General features: G+C 39.4%; 1 protein-coding gene across 1 annotated transcript in view; it reads left to right on the top strand.

The window, feature by feature from the left end:
* KIF26B (kinesin family member 26B) overlaps window positions 1–18905 on the top strand; it is a 288079-nt gene that overhangs the window by 210200 nt on the left and 58974 nt on the right. The window contains exons 6-9 of the mRNA XM_032683581.1: window positions 9785–9991; window positions 11539–11632; window positions 13620–13882; window positions 16545–16728. Of these exons, the coding sequence (XP_032539472.1) occupies window positions 9785–9991; window positions 11539–11632; window positions 13620–13882; window positions 16545–16728 (748 nt within the window). The remainder of the gene's footprint in view (window positions 1–9784; window positions 9992–11538; window positions 11633–13619; window positions 13883–16544; window positions 16729–18905) is intronic.

Here is an 18905-nt window from a genome sequence, read left to right as displayed (position 1 = left end):
AGTAAAGTTTAGGTAAAGTTTAGGTAAAACATGCTTTTCCTGGATCTTTGGTGATTGATTTACTCTTAGGCTTTATTTCTGCAGTGGAAAAATGAGAATAATTGTAAGTATGTGTCTTGATTCCATCAGAAGATTTTGCAAAGCTCTGAGGGATCTTCAGATAAAAGGTCTATATAAATATAGACTATATCATTGCTTGGATCCAGGTTTTATCATTTCCTCCTTTGTCAAATTTCATTTGGTTTGTGGTTGTTCCTAACTAAGGTCAAATCCTCATCCTGTATACTTGCAGGTAAATAAAGAATTCTTGCTGAATTCAGTGGTATTGTAATGTATTACATTTCTCATTAAAGCATCTAACTCTAATCCTTGAAGTTTCTGCTGATTGTTTCATGCAATGTATGGTACTGGAGGCTGCTTATACTCCACTTCTGGAGACTGGATTTCTCCTCTGAATACCCAAGCACTTGTTAATTATCTCACCTATATTGCCTAATATAATAATTGTACCTCCTTTCATTTATATAGGCTCTCTTTCCCAATGGGACTCTTTGCTTTCTTTGGGATATTTTTTCCTCACTATGAAGTCTCAAATCTTTTTCCTAGTCAGAACTATCCCTTTTATTTACCGTCTGCCATTAGCAACTGCCACTCCAAAGTTTTACATCTTTTTCCACACTTATATACATTAAACTGCAATTTTTCACTTCTGGCTTTGCTTAAATAATGTAAATTCTTCTTGTCTGATTGTATTGCTACTTGTTATTTATGGTGCTATGGCATACACTTTTATGTGCAGACTGGGGAATCTTCTTTTGTATGCAGTCACGGAGATCATCTTTATAAATAATGGAAAAGCTTACAATTGTGATTATACATCTCTTTGCAATACCTGTATATCCTTTGTTTCTCTAGCATGAAAAGACATCTATCTCAAAGACACACGTAAGGAAAATTTTGTCTTTTATTTGCATTCTTTCAATACAAATTCTTGTTTCCTTAGATAAAAAAACTGATAGCCTTGTTCATCTGGGAATTCCTCTTCTCCAGAGAACATATAATGTGAAGCCCTCAGTGCCACACTTTCTTTAATTAGCGATGAGATGACCTGCCGCTTATACTTAACAAGCTGCATCCTCTACACCTCTTTCACAGCCTCACAAAAAGGGAAACTGGGGCTCTTAGAAATAATATAGCAGACATAATTTTCAAGGCATGAGCTTGAGATATTGCTATACTGATACTGCTTCTGCTTTCTATCAACGCCAGTCCTTGTGGCAGATGAGGCAGTACAGTCATGTTTTGCTGGAAGGGCAGGTTTCTAAGAGGAAACTTTAACAGGCAAAGCCAAGTTCTTGTCAGTCTTTCTGCACAGCAGGAGGATATGAGCATGGCCTATGAGAAATAGGCAAGTGACTCAGCATTACCATCTACCTCCTTCCTGGGGCTCTGATGGTAGCCTTGTGTAGGCAGCAAGAATGACAGCAGCCTTGTCATCAATCATGAGACCATGGAAGTTCCTTTAGGGAGGCTCGTCTCCCTGGTGCCACAAATGGGTTTGATGGGTTTGGCTGATCTGATCTGTAGGATCTGTAGATATCAAGCTGGGTCGAAATAGAACGGAGCAACATATGACACATTACATGCTTGGGATGCCACTACTGCACAACCTTTGTTTCCTGTGTTTAACATAAAGAATGGAAAACATGGCTAAGCTGTGCAGTGGTCTGTGACTGGGACCATTCTGTGATTTAACCTGGCAGGCAGTTTAGCCCTACACCGCCTCTTGCTCACTCCCTTCCACTGGGATGTGCAAGAGAATTGGAAGGGTAAAAGTGAAAACTTGTGGGTTGAGATAAAGACAGTTTACTAGAAAGAGCAAAAGCTGCATGAACAAGCAAAGCAAAATAAGGAATTCATCCATTACTTCCCATGGGCATGCAGGTGCTCAGCCATCTCCAGGAGAGCAGGGCTTCATCACATATAATGGAAAGACAAGCACCATATCTCTGAATGTGTCCCTCTTTCTCCTTCTTTCCCCAGATTTATATGCTGAACATGATGCCATATGGTGTGGAATATCCCCTTGGCCAGTTGGGGTCAGCTGTCCTGGCTGTCTCCCCTCCCCAGTTCTTGTGTACCCCCAGCCTACTTGTTTGCAGGGTGGTACAAGAAGCAGTAAAGGCCTTGATTCTGTGTAAGCACTGCTCAGCAATAACTAAAATATCCCTGTGTCATCAACACTATTGTAATTACAAATTCAAAACACAGCCTCATATCAGCTACTATGAAGCTACTATGAAACCCAGTACAGACTCAAACATAAATTAAACAGGAACAGGAAATGTTTCTGGGCGCTGGCACTTAATCATCGTACTCCTGAATTGTTAACAAGGACCCTGGCATGGTGTTGGGCTACTAGACTCTCCCAAACAATTCCAGGCATGGTTTTTAAATTAGCATGGGCAAGGGACCATCTTGGCAGACCATTGGATATGGCCACACCATAGCAGAGGATGAAATTACAGGGAAGGATGCCATTTCTCCATTTCGTGCCAGGGATCAGTTCTTTCCTTGTTTAATTTACTAGATAGATATTTTATTCTTTAGACCCTTTTGAAAAAGTCGTATTAAATAGAAAAAAAGGAAGAGGGGAAACTGTCTACTTTAAACAGTCACTGAAGTGAAGCAAAATGTGTGTTTGATTTTGAAAGGTAAAGAGGTGTGGCACCAAGGAAAAGGTGAGATCTTGAAATTCCTAGTGGTCAACTGTACTTATACGAAGCACAGAAAAATACATTCCTATTAGAGTGGGAGAAGCAAGGCAAATCTTTGCAGTAGTCCGCTGGTGACTTAAGTAAGCATCTGCTGACTGTACTAGTAGGCTTATGCTTACATATCTGCAGATCCACTACAGGGAAGACAAAATTTGCCAGCTGATCCCATGTTGTTCATGCTGGGATTGTTGAAGGCTGTTTTGATTTGTTGAGTTCTTATGAAAATACCCCTCTCAGTGATTTAAAATATATTTTCTCTCTCTCTAAAAAAAAAAAAAAAAGTGCTGGAATTTCATCCTGGCACATGGGCTGAGTCAGGCTGTGTTGACCCCATCGTAGTTGCTGCAGGTATGCTTCTGTTGATCCATGTGCAGATATGTGGAGAGCGTCAGAAGCTGGGAAAAATCCTTCTCCTGTTTGAGGGAACGCACAGGCTGCTCAGTTACGCAGTTCTGAAATGCAGACTTCCCTCAAAGAGGTCATAAAGAAGCAAAAGGAAAACCAAGAACCCACAGTCTGTATGGGGGGGAGCCTTAGGGAAAGATTGTTTCCATGACAGCATGATCCTCATGTTTTCTTTTTTTTTTTTTTTTTTTTTTCCGGTTTGGGTTTATTTTTTTGTGGTTTGGGGTTTTTTTATTATTATTTTTTATTTTTAATCTTTTTTAAGGGTAGAAGAAGGTTGCAGTGGTCTATGTTAATTTCGAATCTAGTAAATGCTGAGGTAGCAATGCGATGGCTGGGCTGATGTATGTGCTGGTTTCAGACTGTTGGTGCTCAGCGTTGTCTTTTGACTGTAACAAACCATACTGACAAAACTCACAGCTACTGCTGACATGAACAAGACAGGAGGTCACTGAGCCATGCCCTGTGACCTTGAGTATATTCCACACAAGATTTTATTGAATTCAGTATTGAAGTTGCATCATCCAACTGGAAAAGGGTACAATCATGATAAGTGCAAGTTTTTAGAATAACATGATTGTTTGGGTACAGTACACTGCCACTACTTCCCATTATTGCTACAAGTGCAAATTAGTTTAACTGCTGTATGGGATGGGGTTGATGAGCCGGTAAAGTTTTAGCAATTACACAAGATAGAAACAGAGAGACAGTCATAAAAAAAAAGAGGAGACCTGCACACCCAGGTTGCTATTGCTTTTTCAATTGTTTTCACTGCTTTTCCAAAGCATTAGTAGCAGTAACAGCGATTGCCGCGAAGAGCAAGAGTGATCACGCCTATGTATTTTCTAAATTTGTGCTAAAGCAAAGCACTGAAACCTAGGAGAGTTACCTTCGTGAAAATAGAAAGAGAGGACAATAAGACCTATTTACACATGCTTCCTGAGCAGCTTCCTGAACTGGCATAATTTACCCGAGTTTGTTTGTTGTTTTCTTTTTTCCAAATGTGACCAGATTTCCATTAAAGCAACATCTACTCATCTAATCCCATATTTGTCGCATTCTGGGTCAGTCTGTTTAGCATGACCTCCTAGATTTCATGTTTGCATGATCAGTTAATTGTCTCAAAATCTGTAAGAAAAATCCTTTAAAATATTTAAGAGATGGTTTCCATATTCTCTGGGAACCATAGAAAGGTTTGAAGCTTTGCATCCATCATGCAAAAGCGTGTATGTGCATAAGCGTATGGGACGTTACAGATTTTTTTGTGCTGTAGTACTTTGTGGCTGGCTACAGCAAAAATGCACGCCTGCCACCATTATTTACAACTGTAACAGTGAGAAATTACAAAACCTACTCTTCATTAACCTCCAATAAGGCTGTTCCTGCAGCCAGTGATTGCCATTACATTGATGGAGTGCTGATACAGCTCAATAGCCCTGGCTGGCCTGTCTCAACTGCGACTGCACTGCAGCTCCTGCCTCCCACCACTACCCAGCACACATCCAGCAGAAGCTGCTCAAATGATTGATGAGAAAAGCAGCTCATAAAGGCAAGCACAATGCCTGAAGCAACAGCTGTCTAGCCCTGTCCCTGCAGTAATTAGATAAATGAACCCCAAATGAGATCTTACAGGCAAGAGTAGAAGGAAGTGATAATATCCCCAGTGTTATCTCTGATTGCTTGTGTTGCCTCATTCCAGTCTCTGTTTGTAGCTATTTGTGTGTGATACAGTTTTGACACAGCTTACCTCTCCCACCTTCCCTGCTCATTTTGCTGTCTGTCCTCCAGACAGACCCCTGTGGGCACAGGAGACATGGCAGTATCAGTGGCTGGACTCTGCTTTCTTTTTTTTTTCCTACGGCACCAGTTCTACTTTGCAGAGTGTGCTGAACCTTTGTCCTTCTCCACAGAGTATGAACATAACAAAAGGTCCATGACAGGTCACAAATTGAGTTCATCTGGGGAAAATCCTACAATTAGCAAATTCCTTGTTCAAGGAATAGTGGATGTGTATATAGGGATGCATTAGGGAAAAAAAGGAGAAAGCAAGGGAGCATAGTTCAGGCAACTGAAGTTGTCATAGAGTTACTTAAAAGGTCTATGCTTATTTTTACAGTACAGTAGCACAATGATAATACAGCAATTCCCCTAAATCTTCCCTTGGTGCTTCTGAATGGTACCCATGAAGGAACCCTTCAGTGCCAATAATTGCCATTTAGAGAGAAACTTATAAAAAAATACTGATTTTTATATATGTTCAGAAAATGTATATGGTTTTAAAAATGGTGTATATAATTTAAATACACACACGTATGTGTAAAATAAATGCACAGACAAAAATACAAAAATTCTCAGTTGTGGAAACCTAGACAGTATAGCTCTGTTCACTTTTATTTGTGGCATTGCACACCATGAGTAATATTGTGGAATTCAATGACTGTAGAACTCATGCAAGAACAAACCATGTCTTTGAAGGCAGGTGAAGTAAATGGGGATGCTGTTGGATTAATAGTTGTCCAATGAAATCCTGTAAGCTCATAAGAGAAAACACATTAAAAATGTTAAAATGCATGAGCTGAATTAAGAAATGAAGCTATATCCTAGAAAGGCACAATAATGATGCAGAGCAAGTGACCTTTTATTCTCTCTCTCCTCTCCTAAGGTAGGTAATTCTTGTTGAGTTCAGGCAGATTTGCATGGCTGACCAAATCAGACCAAAATTAGGCCCAGGTTGTTTTTTTTTACCAAGAGCCCACGTCTCAAGAGATTGCCTTTGTGTTTCTGCATAGTAACAGTCAGAGGTACATCTAAGGCTGGGCGCTGCCAAGACCTGGTCACTGGAATTCAAATAAGAATTTCTGGCAGACTGAGTGGTCCTATTAATTGCAAGTGGTATCTCTTAGACACTTCAATTACATAAGATTAGTGGGAAACTGTAACATTGGACTAAAGGAGTAATGACACATAGGAGGTAAAGCAGAAAACCTGCTTTCTTCTTTTTAAGGAGAAGTTCAATTTACAGTTTATTTAAATATAAATTGCAAGCATAAAGTGTTAGAGTTCTTAAACTTCACTCTTCAGTTAGTTTCAAATTAACCATACTGTATTTCTGCCCTCCCCAGAGCAGCACTGTGATCTGCTGTCTGTTCCTTAAATTGAGCTGAAGTCTTTTAAGTCCATTAAGTTCCTTTGCAATCCCCACAGCTGACTGAGTTACATTTGCCTAACCTCATGCTGTCTCCCCTGTGGTGTGGATTTTCAGGGTCCAGCGCAGACTCTGAGCCTCCTCCCCTTAACTCTGGCTGTAAATTGCAATGAAGGACTGTGAAATGGCAGACTGTGAAATGGGAGGCCTTGGTCTCCCATTGTTTCTACTGCTGTGGCTTAGTTGATTTACTCTTGTCATAACTACTGTTGGGAAGTGCCTTGCTTGAATCCTTGGGTTTAGTTTACAAGCACTATTATGTTTTATAATGGAGTGTCTACCTAATGGCTACTGCCAGTCCTTTGAGGCCAGGCAAGGACTGTATGAATATATCAGCGTGCCTTGCAGTGGAGTAAACTGTGACTGCCCATTTTACAGGTGAGTAGTGTGAAACAGAGATTGAACCACCAACTCACAATCATACTGCATTTGAGGCACAGCTGTCAGAAGAGGTCCTACCTCCCCAGTCTCAGCCTGATTCCCAGACCAGAAGCCTGCCTGTCTTGTCAGAAGTTACATCTGGCTCAGATGTTTTAAGATGTGTTTTGGTCTGCCTATTTTAGTGTGCCATAATTGCATATGCAATTCTGAATCCCAATATGTATTTCTCAGGGCTGAAGTTTGCCTGTATTTTGCCTGCCTGTTGGGTTTTTGTTATAGTCACAGCTTCCGTGGCATATAGGCAACATACATTTTGCACAGATGGGATCTAATTGTCTTCTCAATTAATGTAATGTAAATCAGGAGAAATTTGAAAGAATTGCACTGGTGTGAAACTGGCCTAGAATAATACCCTAAGTATCTACAAATTACCAGATGAGTTCAAATAATCTGTTGTTACTACGTGTGTTCAATGTCCATCACACTCATGTGCTTAACTTTATTTTTGCTAGAGACTGTCACACAGATTTGTGTGTGTGTGTCTGCTGCTGAATTTGGTCCAAGAAGAGCATTTTTTTTTTTTCATACAGCAAAAATAGAAACTTTAGGCAGCCTAGAATGTAGGGACTTGCATCTCAGGTAAGCATTTAAGATGCTTGTGGTGCTGTAGAGAAATCAAGAAGCATTTGTGCAGTGCAACTCTTCTTATCTGTTATAAAACAGAACATTCAAATTAAGTGCTAGAAATGCCTGTTTCTCTCTATTGCCTACAAAGGGCTCAGACAACTGGCTCAGATGGAGACAGCTCCAACAGGCTGGTCTAAATGGAGGTGAGCCAAATTACCCATGATATGGTTTGCCAAGATGCACAGACATCTTCATGATGAGTAAGAAGTGGTCCAGATATGAGGATACCCACATGTAATCAATAGGATATTCCTCTGCCCTAGCATACATGAACATGGTCTTTTTCAACCTAAATTATTCTGAGATTCCACGTAGAGGTGGCACTTAGGGACATGGTATAGTGGTGGACTTGTCAGTCATTGGTTAACAGTTGAACTTGATGATCTTATGGGTGTTTGCCAACCTATGTGATTCTATGACTACATGAACCATTAGGTCTCAAAACAAAAATCCCCAATGCACAGGACATTGAAAGGTTCATGGCAATAGAAGTATTTTTCTTGAGAAATGTTTATATTTGCCAGAGTTGAGGAGCCAAATGGTCAGAGAATGTATGCTGTTAGACAGCTCCTGGAACTTCAGAGTTGAGCTCTTTTTTTTATAGTGGTTCATTCAGTTTATCTGATGCTAGTAAATTTTTAGGATTTCAGTTAAATTGGTCTTTTATTCCAGGGAAAGAGGAAACATTGGAAGCTGTTGGAAATTAGGGGGATTTGCAGTATTACCTCAGTAAGAAGTGGCAGGTATTAATCTGACTTTGTGTGTAAAGGTTTAAATCTGGACCCAAGCTAGTGATATTATACCATAACATAATGGGTGTAGCTGTAGTTAAGACTGAATGCCCATATAGTTTGAGGCCAGAAAGAACTCTTAGACTGCCTGTATATGAAGGCTTGCTAAATTTTACACACTATCTATTCTCCAATCCCCCAAATAACTTAACACAGTTAGCTCTCCTTTGCACACGAGGATCAAGGATTAGAAGTACATGGATTCACAGCAGCTAAAAATACACATAAACTTAAAGGGAAAGAATTTTCTTAAGCAGAGCAAGTATTTTATTTAACATAGTTGAAGAATAACATTTATGGTTTTTTCCAGCAGATCAGTCTAACGCTCTTGATATTGGTATCTGTTTAAAAATGTGGGACACAGTAGAAAAAAGCCAAAGGCACACAAAGTTGAAAATAGGAAAATAGCCCAAGACTGATACTGTCCTTTGTTTTCTTGATGCTCTAGGATTTACAGCTGTACTCCCTCCCTTTCCTGCTAACTTGACCAGTGCCTCCCTTCTGAGCTTCCAAGAGACCTAGGGCTGAAACAAACATTCAGACCTCGCCCATTTCATGTGGAATGACCAGGGTTGTTGGCTGACACTCGCATGTCAAACGGGGGTGGGTTTGATGCAAGTGGCATATGATTAAGGAGCATTAAGATAAAATTCAGTCTAGTTGCTATGAAAGTCAGTCTGCTCTAGGACAGAGCTGGCAGAGAGAGAGCGGTGATGTTTGCCCTGTAAGGTTCAGGAGCTTACGTGTCTGCAGGTGGTGAATTTGTGGGGAGAACTAAAGCCAGACTGATTGTCCTGTTTTCCTTACATCTAAATTGCTTATGAACTGGGCTAAGGATGCAGCATAACCTCATTAAATCTATGAAGATTTATTTTTGTCTCAAGAATAACATTTTATTATGTAGCTATTTAATGAACTGTGAACTAACAGGTTTTAACAAATATTTTAGCACCTATTACATCCACTCCCTTGACAATAATTTCAAAATCTGACCATTAAAACAGGACTCTTTTCACAACTCTTTGATGATGACACTTAGAATCGAGCACTTCATCTTTGCTTTTGAATTAAAATTGTAAAGGTAATTGTAAATTACAGATATTTTAGGTGCTTTTATTGATCAGACTTTTTGTAGAAACTACAGCAGTTCTGATAGCTTAGCAGTCTAGATTACCTTTCAGCTTTCTTAATTGGGCCACTAGGGTATGGTTAATTTTCAATTTATATTGAGAGTAAGACAAGGTGATGTAATACCTCATCGTTGTACTTGAGTGACACCGACACTAAAACACAGTGATGTGCGTCATCATTCCAAATACACAAGTAGATAGAGATGAGTTCTGGCTTTATTTACTCTATATTTTAGGACAAATTCTGCTTCATAATTCCTGTGTGTTCACTAACTTCCACTGAGACACTAGCTAAAACAAGCAAGTATGAATTGGTTGAGTGTAGTTGGAAAATTTGTTCAATGTATCAGTCTGGAGCAGGCAACAGACTAATGAAATTTGCTCATCTATTTGTGTGTTTGCTGACAGGTCAAAGTCATGGTGCGCATTTCTTCCACACTTGCCAGAGACACATCTGAATCCAGCTCTTTCTTAAAAGTTGACCCTCGTAAGAAGCAAATCACACTCTATGACCCTTTGGCCTGCGGAGGTCAGAATGCTTTCCAGAAAAGGGGAAACCAGGTTCCACCCAAGATGTTTGCTTTTGATGCAGTTTTCTCCCAAGATGCATCACAGGTAGGCAACGTATGATCCGAATAGTTATCGAAATAGTAGTCTGCACCAGAGCCAAATTAATTTCTGCTGCAGCAGTAGTACCTTCAGGGCTGAATTTGGTATGCCATCATTATCAATAATGAAATCAGTTTATTAAATTTTAACTTGATAATTGTGTGTTTTCTTTATTCTTTACTGTAAATAATTTGTCCTAAAATTATACATGCAATAAATGTGCTAAATGGTACCTTGTAGGAAAATCCTCAATATCAACAAGCATATTATAAAATCTTATTATTTGGTGTATACAGAGATCTGATCAGAGCTGCAGTTCTCTAATACAGTCCTTTATTCATTAAGGGGTCAAGGGTTATTTTTATAGTGTTCTATTTTATAGTTTACAATAAGAAGCTGGGGATTTTAATCTACAAATCTTTATTCATGTGTATATATGCAGATTTCTTTTTATTAGACTTCTTTGGTTTGATGAACTATGTTACCCAAATGTCATGAGGACAGCAGAAAAATAAAGTAGCATTGCAAGGTATAATTAGAAAACCACCCTGTAAGGCTATTTCTGCACTGATAAACTAAACAGAGCTGAGACACAGGACCAGCTAAAGTACTGTCATATAACTGTCATTAGGCCAGTCCCTCACTTGATTCTGGTCCCAGCAGCTAGCACCTCCCAGACTAATGCCTGGATGCAGTTCAAGGGGCTGGCCTGTGAACAGTCCCTTACTTGTCCCATTTTATTTTATATTGTAGAAATAGTTTAGAAATGGCCATGAACTAGGTGAATTTATGTGATTTATTATCAAATGTGAAGTGCTTCCCATCAAGGCCTAAACTGTGAATTCTGATTTAGTTTCATCCACTATTGATAGGCAGTTGCTGCAGAAGCACTGTAAACCATTCAGCCTTCTGGAACCTTAAATCCAAGAATGCCCAGGGTAAATTTCAGTGTTGTACTTCTTAAAATACTGTTACAGTCTTCAGAATGGAGTCTACTGCTGCAAAACGCTGAGAAGACTCATAGTAATGTAGTCATCCAGCTAGTACCAAAGAGGCTGTTTGTTCCCCTGATATTCTTTACCAACATGCTAGTGTAATTGAACTCAATCCATAATTTGGTAAATAATAGATCCTGTAAAAATTCCTCAGTATTGGATTGATTATTAATCAAAACTGTATTTTAAAATCCCCTAAATAGGCAGGTCTAAGAGGCCAACCACATCCCCTTACAATAAATGCATTTTTTTTAACCCCACAAAGGATGTTGATGGTTCAGCGAATGAAACTTACTTGACAGAGAACAAAAGTCCTGCTTCATGTGCTTACACAAGTAATGTCATTCCCATCGACAGCACAGGTCACACGAATGAGACAAGCAGGATTAGACTTTTTGATACTTCAGCATGTTAACTGGAGCACAGATGACATTACTACCATTTTCCAGTGAAAATTGTTATTTTCCTTATTATTGATAATGCTTTTCTTTTTCTTTCTTTCTTTTTTTTTTCCTCTTTTTCTTTTTTTCTTTTTTCTTATTTAAATACCTGTGACAGGCTGAAGTATGTGCTGGGACTGTGGCTGAGGTGATCCAGTCTGTGGTCAATGGGGCAGATGGCTGCGTGTTCTGCTTTGGTCATGCCAAGCTTGGTTAGTATTGTTAAATTTCCCTACTCAAGCGGCAAAATGAATATTTTAACCCAAGATTGCTAGTATATTATATCAGGGAAAAGAAACTTTCATTTGTCTGTGTATATTAATTGTATTTGAAAGTAGTACACTGTGCATGATCTGTACTACACCTTCACCTCTTGCTTACACATCTTTCAATATTGTATAAATATTGGACAATTGTTAACGAATGATCCAACAGTGATTTACAGTTTTACAAATGTGCTTGGTATTGGAGATGGTTTGCCAAAATACCACTTTTATCAAGCTGTGTAAAGGCTGTTAGTATTCACTTAAATACTTGATGTTTGTGATGACACTATTCAAGTGTTGTGACTGGACACTCAAATAGTTTGATTTATATTCTATTCCCTAATGAAACAGTTCACTCATTACTAACCTGTTCCTGCAGTGTCTCCAGCAAGTCTTATTCTAATGGTTAACTGAATGTTACCAATGGATCAGAACTAGCACTTTGCAAACACTTCAATAGAATTTCAGGTATTCATGGAAGGAAAATAAAAAGGAGAATTGTCATCATTAACACACTATTCTTTTGAAATAATTGTATTTCAAGAGTAATCATATGTTTTGCTCATGCTTATCTAGTTGTATTTTGAAAGTACTGTCTCTTGAATGAAGAGAGTTTTATTGTCTGCGTGCAATGATCTCCATTCTTTGCTGTCTCAAAGAAACAGTCATATACATATAACTTAAAAGGATAATTCATTTTTTTGGGTGGTAAAGAAGATCAAGTTGTATCAGGCCACAATTATGCCAAATTATAGGCAACAAAAACTGGAGACTACTGAATGTTGCAATGCCACCAGCTCTGGTATAATGACTGTAGCAGGTCACTGGTTCAGCTACACCACAAGGCCCCTCTGAACAAGGCAGGAGCAAGAGTAGGATGAGCTCTTAGGTATTTAACCCCCTTTGACTTGCCACACACAAGATGACAAGTGAGATGGAAAAGGAAACCACCAGATAACAGTTTCGCAAGTGCTACATGTTCTTTAGAGAGGTATTCTAGCTAGGGCTCTGCTGGAGTACCAGTTGAGTCTCTGCAGTTACATTGTTAATTGCACCACCACCATTCCACAAGCTATTGATAGACCAGACCTTGACACAGACGTGTGCATTCCACATAAGATTCAATGTAAGAAATGAAACAAGGTAAAGAAGCCAGGAGTACTTGCCTGAAAGGATTTATACCTTTATAATTTGGCTTATCAATTTAGGAGCTTTAGAAAACTTATCTAAAAGCATTATATGTGGTGACACCTAAAGCAGTATAAGATTGTACTCTATGTCTGTTCTTAAATAGCAAACTTTTACAACAAAGACAAGCCAAAGCTGTAGCTGCAGAGTCAAATAATACCAAATGAGGGGGTGGTTTTGACCCAGATGAAATAGTTTTTATTGTGGACCCACTTCTGCACCAAATGATCACATATACCTGTTGTGCTGGGTTTTTTTTCCTTTTCTGTTTAAAGTTACATCTGTATGATTCTGGGACTAAGTTTATGTCAATCCCACCCCCCAGCATATGAAATGCAATATAGTGCTTTGAAGTAAAATGGTATTGAAAGAATACTACACTTAGAGTATCTAAAGCAGGGATTTTTAGAGACCATGGGACTCCTGCTCTACTCAATTCTCTCCACAATTCACCCACACCTATCAGAGGCTGCAGTGTTGCATGGTAGCGTCCTGCAGCACCTTGCCTGGGGAATGGGACACGTCAGGGGAATGCATGAGGTAATGATTTTTGAAAGCAGCTCAAGATTTCATCTGCATTCTCCATGTGCTAATTTGTCTGCCTGCCTATCTTTTCCCTTTGCTGGCTGTGCTTGTTGTAGTGAAGTTGTTTTCAGGAGGTTGTGCAGGATAATCTCTCTTGGCAGAAGACTGTGAAGGTTCTGGGAATAATGTTTTATTTTCTGCATCCCCCTATTCCTGACAGGGAAGTCATACACCATGATTGGGAAGGATGATTCCATGCAAAACCTTGGCATAATTCCTTGTGCCATCTCATGGCTCTTCAAGTTGATTAATGAACGGAAAGAGAAGACAGGAGCCCGCTTCTCAGTCCGAATTTCTGCAGTGGAAGTGTGGGGGAAAGAAGAAAATCTGAGAGACCTGTTGTCAGAAGTGGCTACAGGCAGCCTGCAAGATGGCCAGTCCCCAGGTGTCTACCTTTGTGAAGACCCCATTTGTGGCATGCAGGTGAATCCAAAGTTCATTTTACATTGAAACAAGCAACATGACTTTTTTTTTTCTTTAGCTATTGAAGTGGTTCAAATTCAAGAACTACCCAAGGCATTAAGTTTATAGACTTGAAAGTGTTTACTTTAAAACATGCAAGAACTTTATGACCTGCAGCTGCAGGGCCATCTGCTCTCCTGGCCTAAATATTTGTACCTCTGGTATAACTGATATTGAGCAGGGGCTTGTGTTTGCAATAAAATTTGAAAACATTCAGTACAAACAAAAATTCACCTCATTCTTTAAAAAAAAAAGTGTGATCTCTCTTTTGTAAAACAACAAACTAAAATATTTACAGTATTGCACAAATAGCTGTAGGCCATTAATATGGCTGTTTATTTCTTTATAAACTATATTATTTATAGCATTTGCATTAGCAATGTTGCAGGAAACATTAATCACTACTTATTAATTACTGCCAAGAAGTAAATTCCTGATCTGGGCAAGTCAAGAATAACTGAAACTCTTCTCAGGTTCAGAGGTTTAGCAGGAATGAGTAACTGGCTCATGTATTTCTGGATAGCCATGAGAAATTCTCAGCAGCCCTATCTTTTTGCCTCGCTTGCTTTGAGGGAAAAAAAGGTCTATTCTTTCATTTTGCTGTCTGTGAGGGAGTAAATATGCTTTCTGTATGAGTAGATGAAGAGGGAGCAAACAAGCATGATAGAGCTTGAATATGTTCTTTCAACCTGAAAGGCAAAGGCTGATTCCATCAAGAACCTAGAGAGCCCTACCTATCTAAGGATGGGGAGGGGAGAAGGGGGGAACAGACCCACAGGGTCATCTACACTATATCCAGCTCCAAGCATCTAGAGATCATTATTCAATCTACACAAGTCATGAACTGTGAGATTTTAAAAAGAAGTAATAAATTTTGTGTCTTATCTCTTTGTGGTTTAAGCTTTTTAGGCATACTTAGGTCATATTTTTCATTGTTTTCCATTCTACCTAAGGACTACAAAGTTGCATCTTGATTTTGAATAACAGTTAGGGTTCTCTTTTTCTCTTAACTCCTGACTTTGGTGTTTTATGAAATACTTACACTATCTCAAGAGATCTCACTCTCTGGTATCCACTAATGGGTGCAGTCTAGTGAATATGAGATGAGAGACTTGAGTCTTCACAGTTCCCATTGGGGTGGAAGATGGGTCAGTTAAGATCTGAATTAGCATATGTACATTACTTGTGTTACATAACTGTGTGACATCTACCATCTCCTTAGAGCTTAATTCTTTACCAAGGTATTTAGCACAATAGCAATAACAGTAAATATCCCATTATTGTGGCTTATTTTCATATAGATACAGACAACAGCTATATACAAAATTAATTATTCTAGATCAATGAAGAAGAAGTATCTCCATGAGACATCTATGTATCTCTGCAGTGTAAAATACTGAGTTAAATTGCAAGTGAAAGAAGCCTTTTTATGTGTTCTTAAAAGACATAGCGACATTCTGGAGTCATATGTCCTACACCTGAATTCTCAAAATCCTCGAATGAAGGGAGGTTATTATATTATAGCCATACAGATATGCAGAATCAGCAGCGTATATAGCAAATGAATGATCACCATATGTCATACTGTCTGTCACTGGACCTTTCCAAGTATGCACATTGTTGCTTACATTGTGAGATCAGCCCACAGACTGACTTGCCTTCTGCTTGCCTTGTTAACTCCTTCCTGCCCCCTTCCCTCTTTCTTGAGAATACTTAGCCTTCAGCTGTGTCACCCCATCCCATACACAGCCTCAGCTTTATCCCTCCTCGGGCTGATTAATGGTCACAAAGAGAAGACAGAAGTACCGTCTTTAGGAGAATTTTACTTCTAGCTATATTATATAGCAGGGGAGCAAACCCCAAGAAAGGGAGTTCCTTGCTGTTTTTACACCAGACAAAACAAGCTCATCCTATGGGCTGTGAGCCAGTTCTGCATACTACCGAAACTAATGCTATCAGATTGCGCAGTCACGTGTCCCTTCACAGACAAACTAATCTTAGGTGACATGAAACATGCATGCATTCCTAATGTATGGGAGGGTTAATAATATCTGCCCTCCTAAGCTGTCTGTCACTTTGGGGAGTTAAGAGCAGGCTGGTGACTGGGATTGAGGTCCAGCAAATGTGAATGTATGTACATTACCTTCCTTGTTCCATTTAATGGATTGCCCTGGCTTATTAGCAAGTGCATAAGCTTTTGGTAAGAAGGGGTAAGGAAAGGGCTTCTCTTCTGTGCTGCTGCCGGTATGCCACGAGACTAAGCACAATTTTCAGTCCTATTATTTCCTAGATTTATCTGGGACCATATATCTGTGGACTGCTCCCTTCTAACACATTCTGAAGGGTAATATAGCCCTGCCACTGCCACTCTTCACCAGCTATTGAGTTTTGGATTGACATGTTTTCCGCAATTTTTTTTCCTACTTCTAGCCATCAGGGCTCCCGGAGGGCATGTTATTGCCACTGCTAGTGTCAGTACAGTCTCATTGCTTTGGCACCTCCTCCTTTTTGGTCCCAGCAGAAAGCAGCATATCCACAGTATATGTTGACTGGTGTAAGTTGTCTTGGTGGTGTTGACTTGTGTGGGAGTTTCTAAATGATTTCTCCCTTGTGTTAACTGCAGCTTCAGAATCAGAGTGAGCTCCGTGCCCCTACGGCAGAGAAGGCTGCCTTCTTCCTGGATGCTGCCATTGCCTCACGCCGCAGCAGCCAGCGGGACTGCGACGAGGAGGATCACCGCAACTCCCACATGCTCTTCACTCTGCACATCTACCAGTATCGCATGGAGAAGAGCGGCAAAGGCGGAAGTGAGCTGTCCTCTTGCTACTTTCTCTCTCCTCCAGGCCTCTCTGGAAACTGGCTTTACTTGGGCCTTTAAACAATATTCTTTAGTGGTGAAAATCAGCAGAGTTTTTCATTCAGCATTGGGTGGGGCCATTCATACCAGCAGACCATTCATGTGCCAGGTGAAGACCCACCAAAGGCCGTTGAAGGCCACTGGGAATTATTACCATCACATTACCATCAGTTTAATTGCTGTTGTAGAGATACTGACAATTCTCAGCACTGTGTGGGCCTCTCCATCCGAAAAAAAGAAGATGCTTCTCAAATTGTCTTTTATTATTATCTTTACAGATAGTGTTGAGGTAATGGATTAAAATATTGTGGTGACGAGAATTCCTTGCCACCTTTATGTTAACTGTTCCTCTTTAGCACCTGAATAGGGCAGTGTGTGTGGAAGTTCATGTTGGCAATACAGAAACTGGGAAGTTGATGTTGGCAATCCATAAACTATACCTTTTCTTGGAAGTACGTGTTATTTTAGTTGCTGGCCAAACTATGTGTGCACAGAGGACTCTTGTGGTTCTTTGTAAAGGCTCCAGACTTTTCAGGTAGACTTGCTCCCTCTCTTTGTTATAGATGCTTTTACTGGCTTGTGTCTTTACTTCCATCTCCCACTTGTCCATGAGGAAAAGATACTTCTGTGTCTACTTATATATTGCTATAATTTTCGAGGCTTTCATTTGGCTCACACCATTTATATTTTTTTATTATACTTGTCTTCTGTTTCAAGACTCCCAAATTGTTTATGACTACAGATATACAGGGAGTGGGTTTTTTTTAGTGAGTTACGATGATAAAAGATTTGTATAGTATGAGGCACCCCTGCTGAAAAAGAAAACTTTCATGTTAAAATTCTTTTTTCAAATAATGTTTTTTTACAGGAAAAAAAGTTTGTTCAAAAGACACCAGAGACATCTGCTTCTTTAAATTTGTGGACTTAAGCAATTATGCAGAAACAGCATATGTGTCAGCTCCTGGCTCTGCATAGGTTGTCTGTAATAAGGAATAGATTGCAAGCTATGATGTTTAGTGGGTGATCACCACTGCAGTATTAATATCTAATGTTTGAATGAAGAAGAAAGAGAGAAAACCAGAAAGTTGCGCTAAACGGAAATACGGCTTGCATGTGTTTAAGTAATAACCCCGGTGGAATTGGCAGGCAGAAATCTCAGTTAACTAAAGGTATATTAATTAACCACCCTGCAGTGGAAAGGAAGACTGTGAATACTCAAACAGATTGGTTTATAGAAATAAAATGGCTGATTTTGAGGGAATAATTATTGCAATTATTTAATACTTAATGCTTTTTATTGCATGAAAGTACGTGTACATACAGTCCTTTGCTACTATTTTCAAATGCCATTAGTAAAAGGGAAAATACTATTTTCCTGTGGCTATAATTTCAAAAAAAGAAGACATGATCCTGTTGGATTAGAATATTGTATGCTTTGCCCACTGCCTCTAGTTATATCTTTGTCTAGTGGCCATACCACCTCTTGTCTTCAAGTTCCCATATCTGAGTGGCCTTACAAGCCAGGCAGGGTCAGATCTGACTGATAATTGAATGAGGAGGGAATTCCAGCTGCTCAGAAAGGGCGCCTAGTGATTATCACTGTCTCCTGCTGTAATGAAGGACTTCTCAGAAAAAACCCATGAAGATAGTAGAGATATAACAGGATTAAAAAAGGATAGGAAGAAAGAAAAGAAAAGAAAAAAACCCAACAAACCAAAAAAACCCCTCAGCTTCTGAAGGGTAAGAGATTAAAGGGCTGACTAACATGTGATTTTGGTAAAAAATTACTGTTAGAATAAGGCATTGGTACTGTACTTACCTCCTTGTTAGATTCATTACTAGGAATGTCGTGAAGCAGGCCTAGCACCATTGAAATAAATGACATTGTGGCAGAACTGGCACAGTCATTTTTCAGCTGTCAGCTCTGCAAAGTCTCTATGGCCATAGACAAAACCAAGTGTTACAATGTTTCACTTCTTTTCTCTATAGTTGTCAGGCACATTAGTGGAGAACTTGCCTAACAAATAACTTCATTTCCAAACAAGTGGATCTACAATCTTAAAAATGTTACTTCAGCATGTAAATTAAATTAAAAGGAAAGATCTAGTAATTTATCTTATTCTGCAT

This window comes from Chiroxiphia lanceolata, chromosome 3 (assembly GCF_009829145.1).
Source record: "Chiroxiphia lanceolata isolate bChiLan1 chromosome 3, bChiLan1.pri, whole genome shotgun sequence".
Lineage (NCBI taxonomy): Eukaryota > Metazoa > Chordata > Aves > Passeriformes > Pipridae > Chiroxiphia > Chiroxiphia lanceolata.
This window is presented reverse-complemented; position numbering and strand designations above follow the sequence as displayed.